The sequence below is a fragment of the Molossus molossus genome, unplaced genomic scaffold (genome assembly GCF_014108415.1).
Source record: "Molossus molossus isolate mMolMol1 unplaced genomic scaffold, mMolMol1.p scaffold_m16_p_20, whole genome shotgun sequence".
In the NCBI taxonomy this organism is placed as follows: Eukaryota; Metazoa; Chordata; class Mammalia; order Chiroptera; family Molossidae; genus Molossus; species Molossus molossus.
The window spans coordinates 48,188,410-48,204,693 of NW_023425356.1; the positions used below are offsets into that span (position 1 = coordinate 48,188,410).

Here is a 16,284-nt window from a genome sequence, read left to right on the forward strand (position 1 = left end):
TTTGGTGAATCATTAGCCAATCTCTGCCACCGAGTCTTTCCCAGAACATTATACTTTATCTGCAAATACACTCAGCTCTTGCTTCCTAGGTATGTAAATTTAAATGGTGTTATGTACACAAATAAAATTCTACTACTTAACAGATTTACTATAAAATGTATATATCCTGTAAAAAGTAAATTTTCATTATCGTTATTCAAAGACGAGTTCAACAACATAAAATATTTTTATATCTCTTTCGTTTTATTATCTCTACTTCTACCTTTAGAGTGGCTCTCTATTTTTACATTTTCTCAATCTATTATTTCTGATAGAAGTTAGCTAATCTTTTGGAAACCCTTCAACAGATTGGCATTGCACTTAGGATGAAATAAAAAAATCCTAAACAAGGCCTGTGAGCTTTTGTAAGAATCCGGTCCCTAGCTTCCTCTCCAATCTCATTTAGCAGCACTAATTTTTTTTTTTTATTCTCACTGAGGATATTTCTCTATTTATCTTTAGACAGAGTGGGAGGGAGGGAGGGAGGGAGAGGAAAAGAGAATGAGAGAGAGAGAGAGAGAGATCAACTGACTGCATCCCACAGGTCCCCGGCCCTGGAACCACAACCGAGGTACATGACCTTGACTGGAATCGAACCCAAGACTCATAGGTCCGTGGGCTGCTGCTCTAACCACGAAGCCAAACTGGCCAGGGCTAGCAGCACTCATTTTGCTCACTCTGCACCAGCCTGTCAGTTCTCTGAAAAGGTCTATGACCCTTCTGCCTAAGGGCCTTCCTGCACAGTATTTTCTCTGGCCAGAAGGTTTTTATGTTTTTCTTTTTATCATGAAATATATTTTCACAGAAAAGAACACAACGGATGTATATGACCCCCATTCACTCAAGCGCTGAGTCCAAGGTTATGAGCCGTCATGGAGGGGATGGGGCTTCCCCCAGTCCACCTAGTGACAGAGAAGCTGTTAGAGGTCCTGGGTTGGCTCTGTCTCCTGCACAAGGCTGGCAAAGCCCAAGATCTAGGCCACCAGACTGGCAAATGCCCAAAGAACAAATACAGTCTCAAAATTCACTTACACTTCAGGATTCAGCTTCTCACAGAATTTCTGGCTTCTGAAAAGTTTCCTTATTTTCCCACTAACTCAGTCTTGCATTTAAAGATATTCTAAAATTATTTTATCCAGAACTTTAGTTTGTTCTGTACCAGAAGGGTTTAGACCGACATCTAGGCTACTATTCGTCAGAAACGAGATCTCCCAGGGCATCCTTACTTGTCCTCTTCTGGTGGCTAGCTCCTATCATCAAATGGCACCACCTCGGACAAGTCCTCCTCAATCCTCACTCCCCAATCTCAATGCGCTTCTGACTCTTTTCTCTCTTGTAACATGCTTCTCTTTTCCTTTGTAACCCTGATCACAACTTTGGATTAGAGGTTATTTCTGCATTAGGACAGGAATCATGTCTGTGGTAATCATTACTGAACAGAGCAACTGGCACCGTGCTAGGACACAGTAGCTGCACAAGACACCTTAGCTACTTATTAAGCAAAAGAATGACTGGATGAAATTGAATATAATGATAGGAGTCAGAGTCGTTTGTAATCCTGCAAGTGACCAATAAATACTGGCAATATTAAACAACTTTTAAATATTGACTGCCTTCAGAACACTATGCAGCATAGTATAAGATTAATACAAAAAATAGCGAGTGGAAGAGAGGTAGTCAAGTACAGGCTCTGGAACCAAACTCCCTGGATTCAAATTCTAGCTCTGACTTATCAGCCAAGGGGCCTCTGGCAGAGGCTTAAATATGCTGTACCTGTGTCTTCTGGTCTGTAAAACCGGGTCACTAAGATACTCTGTGTTGTTAAGGTGGCAATTCAGTGATAACCATGCCAGGCATCCAAGGGAGCAGGGTAGCACTGTGGCCGTGGCTGTTATCATTGCGAAGTCAAGTCAACGTTAACCAGTGGTGCCTTCAAACAAAAGTTGCGAGTTGCACAGCATCAGAAGGGAAAATGTGTAGCAACAGCAAGCTTAGGAAGGAACGTGGGCAAGAGGCAGGAGCACACAGACGCCTGAGGGAGACAGGGAGGAGCGGGCTCGCCAGTGCCCGTCCCCAGCCTCGGCCATGAAGCGCAGGAGTGACTGCTGGGGAGAGCCTCGAGGGGCCTGCCGTGTCCTTCTGCAAATGCTCAGAGCGCACAGTTCACCGGTCATCACCCACTCTCTGGGGGAGGGTGTCTTGGGGTCTGGGTTCCGGCTGAGTTCACTGAGAAGAGTTGGAAGCACCGCCGAGGGCAGACGAAGTGTGCGCCTTCCGACCAGCACGTTCTCTGGGCTCGAGGCACTTTGTCTAGCGTCGCATTCTTCCTGACAAAAGCAGGACCCTCTTTTCAAAAGACCAAACACTAGAGCTTTCCCATTTTCTTTGCTCCTTTTTTATACAACAGCATGTTTCTCCCGGTACTGAGACTAAATTACTCAACCTCCTCTCATGGGCCATTCCCCACCCCCAGATCCCGAATCCGTCCACAGCAAAGTCACTAGAGTGGGGATCCTGTGATACTGATGACAGGTCTGATATTCTATAATGAACAATGTTTTACCCATTTTTAGTAGATGTAAATCTGGTTCTTTGTTAGCCACTGTGACACCATCAGAGCCCTCACGAAAAGTTTCCATTAGGATGTGTAACTGCATCGCCCACACCAAGACTCTGGAGTGGTCTGCTGGGACAAGATGCCTGAGCGCCCCGAGATGAACTGGGTGAGGAGTGCTGGGACGGGGCTGGTTCGCAGGCAGACGACCCTGGTGAGCGTTGTGCGGAGGAAACCGGACAAGATGAAAACTAAAGCGTTTTTAACAGTCCCGTCCAGCAGCGTCAGGGGCCTGAAACCATGACTTCGAAAGCTCTGAGAGGTTCTACTATGTGGGACAATTTTCTTGAAATAGTTCCCCTTATAAGGGTAACGTCTGCCATCTGACTTCTTAAACAATGACCAACCTAAAGTTTGGTGATCTATTTTAGAATAAACGGTTTTATGTAAATGATTTTAGAAAATAAACAAAGTCCTTATGTCCCATACAGTATTCAAATTATGTTATTGTTTAAAATTCTTTTTCTAGTATAAGAATAGGTTTTCCTCCATCAATGGGCATCTTGCAAAGCCAGAACTTGTTCACTCGGGCAGCTCACCGCCTCTGTCAGGAAAGAAAGGGGCCACGGCTTCTACAAGATGGGACGCAGCGTCGAGGTGGGACGTAGGGAGAGAAAGCAGTCAGACCAGAACAGGGTACAGAAGGGAAACGAGAACTTTCAAAGCCAGTGTGCAGCCAGAGGAAATTCCTTGCCAACCCAGTGGGCTGATGGAAGTGGAGGGCTAAGCTGCAAGAATGGGATCTTGTCACATAATCTCAGAGTTTAGAAGAAAGTGGGAGAAGCCAGGTGTGCAAACACAGGACGCTGTCATGTGTTCGCAGATCTCAGAGATCCGGCTCTGGGTTGCCTAGTAAGGTTCTTGCAGAAGAGAATCTTTCCAGGGTAACTGGCAGTCTGTTAACTGATGAGAAAAACATCGTCATGGGCAGAACTGTGTGCCCCCCAAATTCCTATGTTGTAGCCCTAATTCCCAGTACCCCGGAATATCACTGTATCTGGAGACAGAGGCTTTAAAGAGATAATTAAGTTAAAATTGGGTCATTAGGGTGGGTCCTAATCCAATATGGCCAGTGTCCTTTTAAGAACAGGTGCCTAGGACTTGACAACAGAGGGAAGGCAGCGAGGACACAGTGAGAAGGCAGCCACCTGCACCACAAGAAGAGATGTCTCAAAAGAAACCAAACCTACAGACATGTTATCTTGGCTCTTTAGACTACGGAAGCGTGTGAACAAGTGTCTGCTGTTTAAGCCGCAGTCTGTGGTGTTTTATGACAGCCTAGCAAACTAACACAGACATGAAACTGGGGGCAGACATGAGACCCAGAAACAAAAGCAATGAGTTTTACCACCTTTTCATGGGATTCTTACTCCAAGATTCCCTCCAATAACGACAACAAGTATTTGAAAAACACTATTTAAACTACAAAATATAGTGATTTTGGTAGGAAGTGGTACTGGCAGGGAAAATAGAAAATTCTAGACATGCTAAATGAAAGGAATAACTCCCTCCCACAGGTAGTAGCAATAAACAGTCCCTGAACCAGAGGGCTGACCATGCAGAGAGATCACCCATCAATCACAGCTCTCGACTACAGCAAGGAAGATCATCTTCCTGGGAGGGGGGCTTCAGAAACCGTGGCAAACTGCAGCTAGAGCTTGTGAATAACACTAAAACATTTCCACTGTCTTTTTTTGGGCGCCATTCTCATTTACAAGTGTTTCCATCATTTAGAAAGAAAAGAATTTTTCTCAGGGTGGAAGGGGAGGAAGAAAGAAAAAGGCATAATAGTAAAATAAGTAGGTTCTCCAGAGTACTAATGAGACTCAGTTATTTGACTGCTATATGCTAAATGGGTCCGTAAGCTGGAGAAACAAAAACATGAACAACTAAGTAAATACAATGCAATTATACTCTGTACTCCTACAGTGGAGGCACTGTGGTGGAGGTGTCTGCAATACTCACACCCAGATCCAACTGCCCGCCTTTCTAACCTAAACTATCCTAAACACCTAAGACATTTACATTTATTTTTATCACTACCTAAGAAAATTAACTTATTTCCAGTGAGAGGCAACAAGGGTAGAGAGAAACATCATCTCTATTTTCTTGCCCAGAACAGATCCCCAAACACAATCGGTGAGGCATACTTGAAGGCACATGAATAACATATCTTGTTACAACATCTCTACTAAGAAATCAAATTGTAAAAAAAAATAGTAGTGAAAAAATTTTCAAAGAACTGTGGATTCCATAAATAGTTGAGGAAGAAATATGTATTACCACTGTCTCCAAACAGTGAAGACGAGTTCAAACTTTATTCTCTGACACAGATACGATACACATGAATCATAAAAACTGGAAAGAAGGTAATTGGCAAAACACTGCAGAAAGGTCTGTGAAATATGAACACTCCCACAGAAGAGAATAATCATTAGTCTTACGACGACCTTAGGAAACTGCTGAGAGGAATGTGTTGCAGGGGAAATACTTACAGTCTGAAGGGAGAGAAACTACCAGTCAGAACAGCAGCCTGCAGGGCTCTGTTCGTCATTAATTCTACACGGGGAGCTCTGGCACGGCACCAAGTGTGGAATGCACATAAGGGCATAATGCTTTGCTCCTATGGCTTATTTTCTTTTTCTAAAAAAAGAGATGCCCATATAAAAATCAATTTTTATGTCTATTTATCTTATTTTCCTTTGGGGTAAAAAAACTTTAATGATATATATGGCTTAGCCCATGAGACAATAGCCAGGTTCACCCATCAAGTTAATTTTAAAATGTCTAATGGCTTTCTCCCTAATAAACGGAAAGAAAATGACTGGCAGAAGTGGGTGTAATGGCAGAATAAAATGGCAGAAGCTATAAAGGAGGCAAACACTCTCCAGCTGACTCGGAACAGCGGGGAACGCTGAGCTTCCCAAGTGCGGGGGTGCCTGGGCCTGGCTACTGGAGCTCCGGCCTGTTTTCTCCACGTGTTAATAATGGTTTCAGAGCATGGCCAGCATCTCCATGCTCCCTGCCCTTTCCCACAGTGCAGGACTTGTGAGCGGCAAGATCAAACTGTACCAATGCCTGTTTGGGGGTGGAAACAAAACCAGTGCCCTAAATCTGAGGCACATCGAGGACCATGAATGTTCATATAAGTCGCCAAGAAAAAAAGAGGCAAATGTTTTGATATAGAAACTACCTCATTATCAATTTGTTAATGATCACATCTCTGTACCCTATAACACTGTAAACACTTCCCCAGCAGGTTATGTCACTTTAAACCAAATATTCCCACCGTGCTCGTCAACGTGGAGGTCTTTACAGGACCGAACACGTGATGCGGGCCGTTCACAATGAGCCCTCTCCATGGTGCACAGAAGGCTCATGCTTTAGATGCATGGAGTCGACGAAAGCTTCTGTGTGGCCTCACTGCTAATTCCCAGAAAGCCGCCATTTGGGAGACTGCATTCTTGTTTACACACAGAAACAATCGCCAGAAATAAATAGCAAGCAGCATGAAGAAATTAGAGCAAAATTGCTTTCAATACAAATGTTCTTTATAGTTTTGCTCGGGTATGAAAGTTACTTTCAGACAATCAAGTTGGAATCCACAGTTGCAAATATAAAGATTTTAGAGGCAAAAACAGTAATTTCCAGGTAAACAAATCCACCATCTCCCATTAAAATGATTTGTGAGAGACAATATCAAATTGTATTAATCCACTCTGGGAGATGGGGTAATTGTCCATTGTGGTATGTAGGGAACTGAGCAGAAGCAGAGCTTAAAAATTTTGGAGGCAAGTAGTTATCATGGTAACGCTTTGTTGGTGGCTACCTCTCTAGCATGGGGTAGGAAGACACTTTCGATGTGCACAAGGAAGATGCCAGGGCAGGACTTTGTTTTAGCCACAAGGGGCCTTCCTCATTTGCCTGGCTCTCATCACCTGTGCCATCTTTGTTTATTCTGTCTAAAATGCATTAACCTGTTAACAACTGAAAAATTTAAGCACAGGTCAGTATTATCTTCCAGTGTCACTAAACAGTCTTTAAAATATATGCGTTTGGCCTGGCCAGTGTGGCTCAGTGGGTGAGCGTCAACCCATGCCCAAGAGGTCGCTGGTTCGATTCCTGGTCAGGGCACATGCCCAGGTTGTAGGCCAGATCCCCAGTGGGGGGCATGCAGGAGGTGGCCAATTGATGTTATCTCATCAATGTTTCTCTCTCTCTCTCCCCCTCTCCCTTTGTCTCTCTCTAAAATCAATAAAGGAAAAAAATATATATGAGTTTGGAGAAAAGAGGCTCTTTTTCTTAGGTAACCACCACCAGTGACCTAATGTCCTTCACCACCATTCTCCCTGTTCGTGGACTCAGCGATTCTTTGTACTTCTTCTCCACCCTCTTTTCTTGCAGTTTCTCAGTCCCCACCTGTCATCACTTTCTTTTCTACTAGTCAGACTCCATGATCCATCATGTCAACCACTTTCTGGCTACTAGACTCATCTCCTTGACCCTGTGGTGTGCTGGGTCAACAACTACCAGTTCCTGAGAAGTGGCTGTTAATTTTTTGAAGTTGTATGAGATAACTGTTTAGTCACTGGTACCTGAAATCGGCCACTGTGGGAGAATTCATACTAGGAAAACTGGCCAAAGCTACCAATCAGGGGTTTCCCTTTTACTCATCCCTCTTGTTCCCCCAAGATCCAGTTTATTAGGCACCACTGCCCTGACCCCACTGCCCTTCCTTTGCCTCATGCTGGCAACCCTCACCTCTAAGTAAGAATGGTTGTCTGCTTCCCTCATGCATACATATGGGCTGCGGAGTGTTTCTAGAGAAATTCACAAACACTGCAGATTTTTGCCACTATGAAATTCATGATCTCCAACAATTCTCTTGTGTTTTCCCAGTTACTACTTCCATCCTCTACCCCATCTATCTAAAATCTTTTCTTTTTTTTTTTTTTAAATCCTCACCCGAGGACATTTTTCAATATTTTGTTCAGATAGAGTGGGAGGGAGAGAGAGAGGGAAACATCGACATGAAAGGGACACATCGAGTGGCTGCCACCCGCACGACCCAACCAGGGCTGGGAACAAACTGCAACCGAGGTACGTGCCCTTAGCGGGAACTGAATCCGGGTCTCTCTGGACCGCAGGCCGAAGCTCTAACCGCGGAGCCAAACCGGCCAGGGCTAAAATCTTTTCCATGTTCTTTAAACCACTGACTCTATTATATTCCTTTCCTTCTAGAATCTGCTTAGTTGAACTAACCGAAACCTTCCACGGGAATATCCTCAATGTTGTCCTCCCCAAGCGGCACATTCCCTGTCCCCGTCTACTCCTTGCTTACTCCCTCCTGCTGGAATGGAAGAAAGGTCCATTCTTTTGAGTCTAATCCCACAATCCCTTGGAAGCCTGTCTTTGCTCTCTTCCCTTTTCTTTATCAAATCTTTGACTCTTCTCTTTCTGTGGGCCTTTCCTTCTTATTTAAAGATGGAGTGCTCTGGTCCCTAGATATCAGCCCTCATCATTGTCTGAGCTGCCGTCACAGTGGCCTACTCCTAGTTTCCTAAACATCCCTCCCTCCTGCCCACCTCACAGGGTTTGCATATGCTGTCCCTTCAGTCAGGAATGTGCTCCCTAAATCACAGAGTCAAAGTCAGGTTCCTTTGCTCTTTGCGCTCAGATATCCTCATATCCCTCCTGAGCATTTAGCTCACTTTGTAACTGCCTTTATTAAGGTGATTATCTAATTGTCATTTTCTGTACAACAGTATAAACTCCATGAGTTCAGAGAGCATATCTGCTTTTGTTCAACCTTGCATTTCCTGGGTTTAGCACAGTGCCTGGCATACATTACGTGTTCAATGAAGAAACTGATTCATTGAGATTTTTTAGCAGTTAAACACTCATCCTTTCCATCTTCCAAAAATCCATCTCAACCTCATGTCTACTTATCTCGCCTCTTGTACTCTCTATCTTGCTGTCTGTCTCTTCCATCCCCCATCTTCTCCCCATAAGAACCTTCTTAGAAGAGATGTTTCATTTTCCTTTCTCCATTTACTCACCTTCCTTGAATCATCGGCTTTTATAATTCATCATCTACTGAATCCATTCTCAATAAGGCCATTAAGGACATCTTTATCATTAACTATTACACAATGACCACTTTCCACTCCTCAGCACCTTACATGACCTCTAAGCATTAATGACAGTTTTCAGCTTCTTACGTGAAAACAAATACCCTTCCCCTTCGTGTTCACACTTCACACTCTTCTGGGTTTCTTCCCGCCTTCTCAGTCTCACCAGCGTCCATTCCTCAGCCCATCTTTTCCGTGTTAGTGCGTCTGCCCTCAACCCTGCTCTGGGCTCCTCTATGAGAATTCATCCATGGTTCCAATGCTGATGACATCTAAATGTCTACTTTTAGCTTGGATCTCACTTCAATATCTACCTGCCTACTGGATATTTCTATGTACTTGGATATGAATTTGTAGATATACAGCACAAACTTAATATGTCCAACACTTAGCTTATTATCTTTCATCCCTGTAATCTCCTTTGTTTGTCTGCTCCCTTTCACGTGTGATTACTACCAACTCGCCTAAGTAAGAATCCTGAATGTCACCACTGGCCTGTTTCCACGCCCTAGTGCTCACATCTAATCACTAAAATCTGTTGACCTTCTCTCTGGAATATCTCTGAAATCTGTCTACATCTCTCCAGCCCATAACAAATGCTCTGGTCATTTCTCACCTGGATCGCTGCAACTGTCCCTGAATTGGTCTGTTACCAGTATCTAATCTTACCATTCTTCACACAGCAGCCAGAATGTGCTTCTAAAACATAAATCTGATTGCTTCTGTCTCCTACTTAAGACCCCTCAATGCTTCCCACCCCACCCCACTCCCCACCCCCGCCAGGATAAAATTGCAATTGCTTACCATGGCCTCCAGGGCTCTGCCCCAGCTGTCTGGCTGCTTACTTCTCTAGTCTTCCTTTGCTCCCCTCATGCCCTATTTTCCAGTTATGACCTCTAGTTTACATCTTGGACAGCTCCATATATTCTTACCTCTGAGCCTCTGCATATTCTTCGCATGTAACATCCCTCCCCCTGCCTCTACACACAGCTTAACTCCCACCAGTCCTTGCAGTCGCTTCCTTCCTCTGAGAAGTCCCCTTGCACACAACAGGCACTCAATAAATGACCCTTGTTTTAGTTTAATGTCGGATTTTGTAGTTTTGATTTTACTCAAGTTATTTTACTAATAAAATACGACTGAAATAGACTGATTTATATTTTTAAATATTCTTTTATAGCGATCTACCAATGGAATATTTTGAATGATATGATAAATTTTGCTACTAAAAGAGGCCCATCATAAATATGACATTTGCAACATTATTCCAAACAAAAATAAAAAAAGACCTACTTCCCAGTCTTTGGAAAGTAAGTTTATACGTCCATAGAACTAAGTTGCATACAGATATTTTACTCTTCCAGCTCCCCTTTTTATTTTTATCAGGAAAATGCCAACTAAATGAATTCCATTACGATTAAGTTACATACATAGCACCTATTTGAACCATAACAGGGCATGAAATATTGAATTAAAGTATATACAATGTCTAATATCTGATGGTTTTGACCAACAAGAATGATAATTTCATCAATTCAACCTAATACAATATAACTAGTATTGAATATAAAATATATATAGAAAAAGAGGCAATCAGATCAAGAATAATTATAAAGGTTATGTATATATGGGCTTGAATATATATAGGTATCCCGTTTATGAATTCTTATGCTCTACAGAAGTATAATTTGCTTATTAACAAGTTTCAGATTGTCCTACAATACAGAAGCAATTTTTTTAGTCACTGAGTTCCCTTTAAGAATCCAATGAAAGCTCTATATTGTCTCACCAAGAAAAACAAAATGCTCATATGCTTATATAAAGAAATTCAAATTCTACTGATTCAGAGTCGATGAAGTCAAGATCCAAATTTAAGAAGCTAAGCAACAGCAGAATTTTTAACTAAAAGGTAATAACTGAATAATGGTATTCGACAAAAGCTGACTCCCTGGGAAAGTCACGACATTCGTATATTAAGTATTAAGTAACCAAATGACTTTTCCAAAAAGGCTGAGGGGTCAACATATTTTCTCATTTAGCCTGGCTGAAACCATAGGAACTGAGAGAGACAGAATATTTTGAAATCATGCTGGTTAAATTAGAAAAAATAAACACCAAAAGATACGCTTGGCTTGGTATTTATTTAATCCAACATGGTTTAATAATACATCCTGTTGGTATACTCAGACATAAACCACAGACAGAGCTAACGAGTACAATTTTACCTGCAACTGTTACATATATTTTAAAACCAGTTAGTTCACTAATCACCTAGTTCCTTAAAGTTAGAGGAAGTGATTAATTCTGTTGGGTAATTAAATGAGAAAATGCCCATTTCAAGAAAATATAGCCATATGCAAATACTAATTTTGGAAATAATTAAAATACAGAGAAGAACTGTTATTACGTGGACAGAATTGTGTCTTCCATCTTGAGTAGGCTGTAGGTGAGACATAGGGAGCTCAGCCCTTGTGCCTGCCCCATGCCGCCATCACCTGTGTCCGTGAGCGCTTTGTCTGCACAGAGCCCTTGGTCTGTGAGTCCGTCATTTCCCAACATTTCCAGTTGCAGCAGACATGGCTGCACTGAGGGCATGACTCACATCCTTACCAGACTCACATGTCCGTCCATCAGCGTGGCACCTCACCCTCCACACCCTCTCACAGGCTGCATCTGACTGGAATGGGGTGGGGTAGGGGAGGAGGTGCCAACAGCAGGGTAGGCCTTAGAGTTTCTTCAAAACTGCAAGTCACTGTGAAACAATTTAGTAGGTTGTGCTAGCTTTTCGGTTTGGGGACTTTTCCTGGGGGGAGTGGAGAAGTTTAAAATGAAATAGAATACAATATAGTAAGAGAGAAAACATCAGAGTGTGTCATGTATGGTAAGGGTAAGTATCTCTTCAGGTGTGTGTGTGTGTGTGTGTGTGTGTGTGTACATAATGGCTAAGTCATGGTGACAATAGTTAATAATACTGTACTGCATATTTGAAAGTAGCTAGGATAGTGGATCTTGAAAGTTCTCACCACACACACAAAAATTGTAATTATGTATGGTGACAGATTGAACTGGACTTATTGTGATGATCATTTTACAATCCATAAAAATATTGAAACATTATGTTGTACACATAAAACGAACATGATATTATGTCAATTACACCTTAGTCTGCAAAAATGGTGTCTTGGGGCACTGTTGTCAACATCTAAGAAAAAGTCCCTCTCCTTCGATAGCAAAAACAAAACAAATGACAACCCTATTATTACTTTTAGACACATTTCTGTCTATCCATTCACAGCCAAACAGATGCTTCGGCAGCACCTGCCCTTTCATTCCAGGATCCAGGAACGATCCATTCTGATCACATTCGGGACTTGTTTTTAACCTTCTGTGTCTCTCAGATCCCAAGTCTCTGGCTTGACAACTGTTAGTTTCCTCCATCCTCTGAGGCTTCATAAAATACAGTGGGAAAATCTTTCCCTGTACGTCTCATATTTTTGGATGGTTTCCCTGGGGTTTTCATTTTCAATGATTTTCCAATGCTGCAAGATTTCCCTTGAAAACATTTAACTTGTCATCTTACTTGTACCTCTTAACTCTCTACTCTTTTATTCTTAGAAATGAATGTCTTATTTTAATAGATTCCTACAGCACTGCCCCAGTTTCTAATACTTTTCTGACAGCTCTGGAACAATCAGCTGGCTGAAGAATATACATCAAACTACAACCCACAGAAATCAATCAAAGCCACCGTGACCACTGGGATGCATTTCCAAAGTTGACAGGTAATGTGGCTCACACTCAGTCATTTGGCCCAGCCAAAGAAAATAATCAGTCCAGAAGTCTTTCAAAGTTTGCATTTCAGGATGAAGACTTCAAAGGACGACCTTTCCTAATGTCTTTGGAAAATGATCTCTTTGAATATAGAGTTCATTTGAAAGGGAAAAAAAAAAAAAAAAAATATATATATATATATATATATATATAGAGAGAGAGAGAGAGAGAGAGAGTTTTATATATATATATAGTTTTATATATATATAGTTATATATATATATAGTTATTTACTTTCACTATTGAATTGTACGTTTTAACATTTAGAATTTACTTTAAGATAAGTTAAAATTCAATACAAAAGTGTTACACCAAAAAAGTGTTACAGTAGGTATAGGGATTAAATGTAATCGACGTCAAAGTACGTTTTAAGTAATGAGTTTAGTAAATCAATGGCAACTCCACCTTATAAATGCTCAGTCCAAAATCTGTGGAGTCCTCGTGCCTACTCTCTTCCTCTTACACCCATGTGCAATATATGGTGAATTCCTGCTGGTTCTCTTTAAAAATATAACCCAGGTTCCAACCACCTCCGTCTCTAACCCTTCTTCATCCCCGCTGTTATCACCCTCGTTCAATCTGTCATCATTTCTCAGCAGGATTAGCACAAAACCCTATCTGAGCTCCCTATCTCTACTCCTACCTTCCTATCGAGAGTCTGGTCTCAACACAGTGAGTACTGTGATCCTCTAACCCTCAGAGAGAATATCACTCTTCTACTCAAAACTCTGCCAGAACTACCCACTTCACTCAAAGCAGAGCCTCAGTCCTCACCATGGTGACATTTCTCCTATTACTCTCATTTCCATTCACTTCACTCCAGCTACACTGGCCTTTTTGCTGTTCTTCAAAACCGCCAGGCATGAGCCAACCTCAGGGCCTTTGAACTAGCTGTTGCCATTTCTGGCATGCTCCTCCCCTGGACATCTCCATGAGCAACCCACCTCCGTCACCTGCTCAGTGAGGTCCACTCTGACTAATAACAACAGCAACTTTCCCTTCCCCACCAATCCCATCTTGCTTATTTTCCTCTACTATTTCTTTCTTCATAGCTCTTTATCAACATCTAACATATTAAATATGTCCTTTATTTATTATGTTGTTCATTGTCTATTTCCTTATACAAGAATGTAAGGTCCATAAAACCTGAGATCTTTGCCTGTTTGTTCATAAAAGAAATTTATATTAATGTCATGGTTCGGTAAGAAAATTCCCTAGTATATTCCTGAGTTATAAGAATTAACATCAGTAAATTGGTGCCAGATTTTTTTTTAAATGTAATCTCTCACCTTGGTACCAAAACTTCCTAGATGAAGATTTCTATTTCAAATTATTTTATACAATGTGTTTGGTTTTATCAGACATATGATAAGGAGCAATGTGTCCACAGTACTTGGCAAGTGTGGGACATGAATGGGCAGACGAAGACTCAAAGCTTTCCAAGTCCCTTAGAGAAAGGGAAGCATTGCCTAGGCAGGCCTTTCTTGTTTTGCCCTGAATAATCTTAAAACAGATGGTAAAAGCTAAATACTAAGTCTGCTGCCATGGAAACCACCATCACAGCAGCCCATTCTAGAGCCTTCTCTATACAATAAATGTTTGTCTTCCTATTGTTACCACCTGAACCTGCCAACTGTCACTCTAAATCCCACCAGAAGGTACAGTTACTACATACGTATCAGCTTGACAAAAACGTCCGGGAGAGAGTAGTTCATCCACAACATCACCTTAAACAGTCAAAATCCAGCAACATTCAGGGACTAGGTTTTACATAATTTGCCAAGTTATTATGCATTCAAATTCCACCTTTATGACATTTAAATTCGTGTACCTTACCTTAATATTGCAAGCCTGCTCCATCAATCTTCTTGCATTTTCCTCTGCCCTGTATCTCTTTGGAAGCTGAACTCTGAAGAACTTTAAAGCACCCTCAAAATCAGCCTGCAGAAGGTCTTCCTTGGAGGTCTGCAAAAAGAATCACCCAGGGCATCACTACACTTTAGCCTGCACACACAACACACATTGAAAAAGAATTCCTATTTTCCAAAATGCACTTTTTACAGCTAAGATCTAGGTTAGTTCTACAAGAATTTAGAAAAATTTCTAACCTCTTTACTACACGTTGAAATAAATCACCATAAATCCTAGAAGCAATATGAAACTTAATTAACAGGCTAAGATATTTAATGTATAGTACCTGATTATTTGAATGGTGAATCGTGGCACAGCTAACCAAGCTACAGCTCTGAGAGAAGAAAAATGCCAGCGGGGAAAACATTTAACCCTGGAACTAATCTGTGACTTTTTACAGATATTATTACAAAGCTGGCTGAAGACATAGACAAAGCAATCAGAGCACATCAGAGTTACATAATAAACACCTAACTGGAGGATGGCTTTCCGGCAGCCTGAGTGATGAAAATAAGCCATTGATCACACACCTTGAAGAATGCTACCAGGGGGGTTACCAGGGGGGAAGGGAGTGGGAGTGCTACAGGGTAAAGGGGACCGAACATACAGGTGACGAAAGATGATCTGACTGTGGGTGGTGGGCACACAATGTAATATACAGATTATGTATCATAGAAATGTACACTTGAAACCTATATAAATCCTATTAACTGATATCACCCCAATAAATGTAATTTAAAAATAAAATTTTAAAAAGAATCCTATGAAGAGTAAATGAAGCAAGCCACTAACTACTGAATTTCTTATGAAAACTACTGTTCACAAAATGTACTTCCTAAGAAACCACCACCACTTAGAATACATGCATGCATAGAACAAAGACTAAAAGGAAATGAAATAAAATGTTTCTCTGGATTGTGGGATCATGGTTAGATATTGTTCCTTTATATTTTGTTGTGTTTTCTCCAGAAAAGATTTTGTAATAAGAAAGACACTAATATTTTATTAAACAACTATAAGCGATTTTTGGCCAATACCATGATACAAATTATAGATTCAGGCAGACTCAGTAGCACAGAGCCAAAAAGAAATAAAATGTTTTAAGAGTCAGTATTTAATTGTCCGAAATTTTAGTAATAAAATGAGGAAAAAAAACATGGTCACTAGAAATTACAGAACTATGCACTAGTTCTAAATATCAGTTTATTTAAATTCAGAAGTAAAGTTGATTAGCTATATAGACTGCCCTGAAAGAGTGTAAGGAAGTCAGAGAAATTCCTGCTCATAATAGGGTCTGAGTTGTCGTCATCACCTCTGTGGTCCAGGCCACTGTCATCTCAGGGAGCCAGTGCTGTAACCTCCTAACTGTCTCCCTGCTTCTACTCTTGCTCCCCACAATCTACTGCCCTCTAGCAGCCCCTCAATATGCTTTAGATCATGTTATTCTTCTGTGTAAAGCCCTCCAAGGGTTCCTACTCTGTTCAGAATAAAACCCCCAAATTTTACCACTGCCCACAGGACCCTTCCTAATCTGCCCCCCTTCCCCTCCATCCGCATCTTGAGCCACATCTCTCTCGGCACACTGGCTTTCTTCTGTTTCTGTACACACCAGGGCCATCCGTACCTGAAGGCCACTGCCCCTGTTGCTCTCTGCCCAGAACCTTCTCCCAGGTCTTCCTAAGGAGAGCAGCTTTTTGCGATCTAGATTTTAGTGCAGATTTAAGATCTGAGTGAAACCTTTTCTGAGCATTTAAACCC

At 41.6% G+C, this 16,284-nt stretch overlaps 1 protein-coding gene across 21 annotated transcripts in view; it reads right to left on the reverse strand.

The window, feature by feature from the left end:
• The window catches only part of RABGAP1L (RAB GTPase activating protein 1 like), a 460,914-nt gene that overhangs the window by 87,001 nt on the left and 357,629 nt on the right, over nt 1-16,284 (reverse strand). For 19 of the 21 annotated variants that reach the window (XR_004961000.1, XM_036273775.1, XM_036273790.1 and 16 more), the window contains one exon: nt 14,452-14,580. Coding sequence is in view for 20 of the 21 variants with exons in the window: in XM_036273775.1 (XP_036129668.1) it covers nt 14,452-14,580 (129 nt within the window). In the remaining variant the exon portion in view is untranslated. Of the gene's footprint in view, nt 1-1,918; nt 1,970-14,267; nt 14,343-14,451; nt 14,581-16,284 lie in introns of those variants that run through there. The other 2 variants (XM_036273781.1, XM_036273779.1) reach the window with 2 other exon arrangements.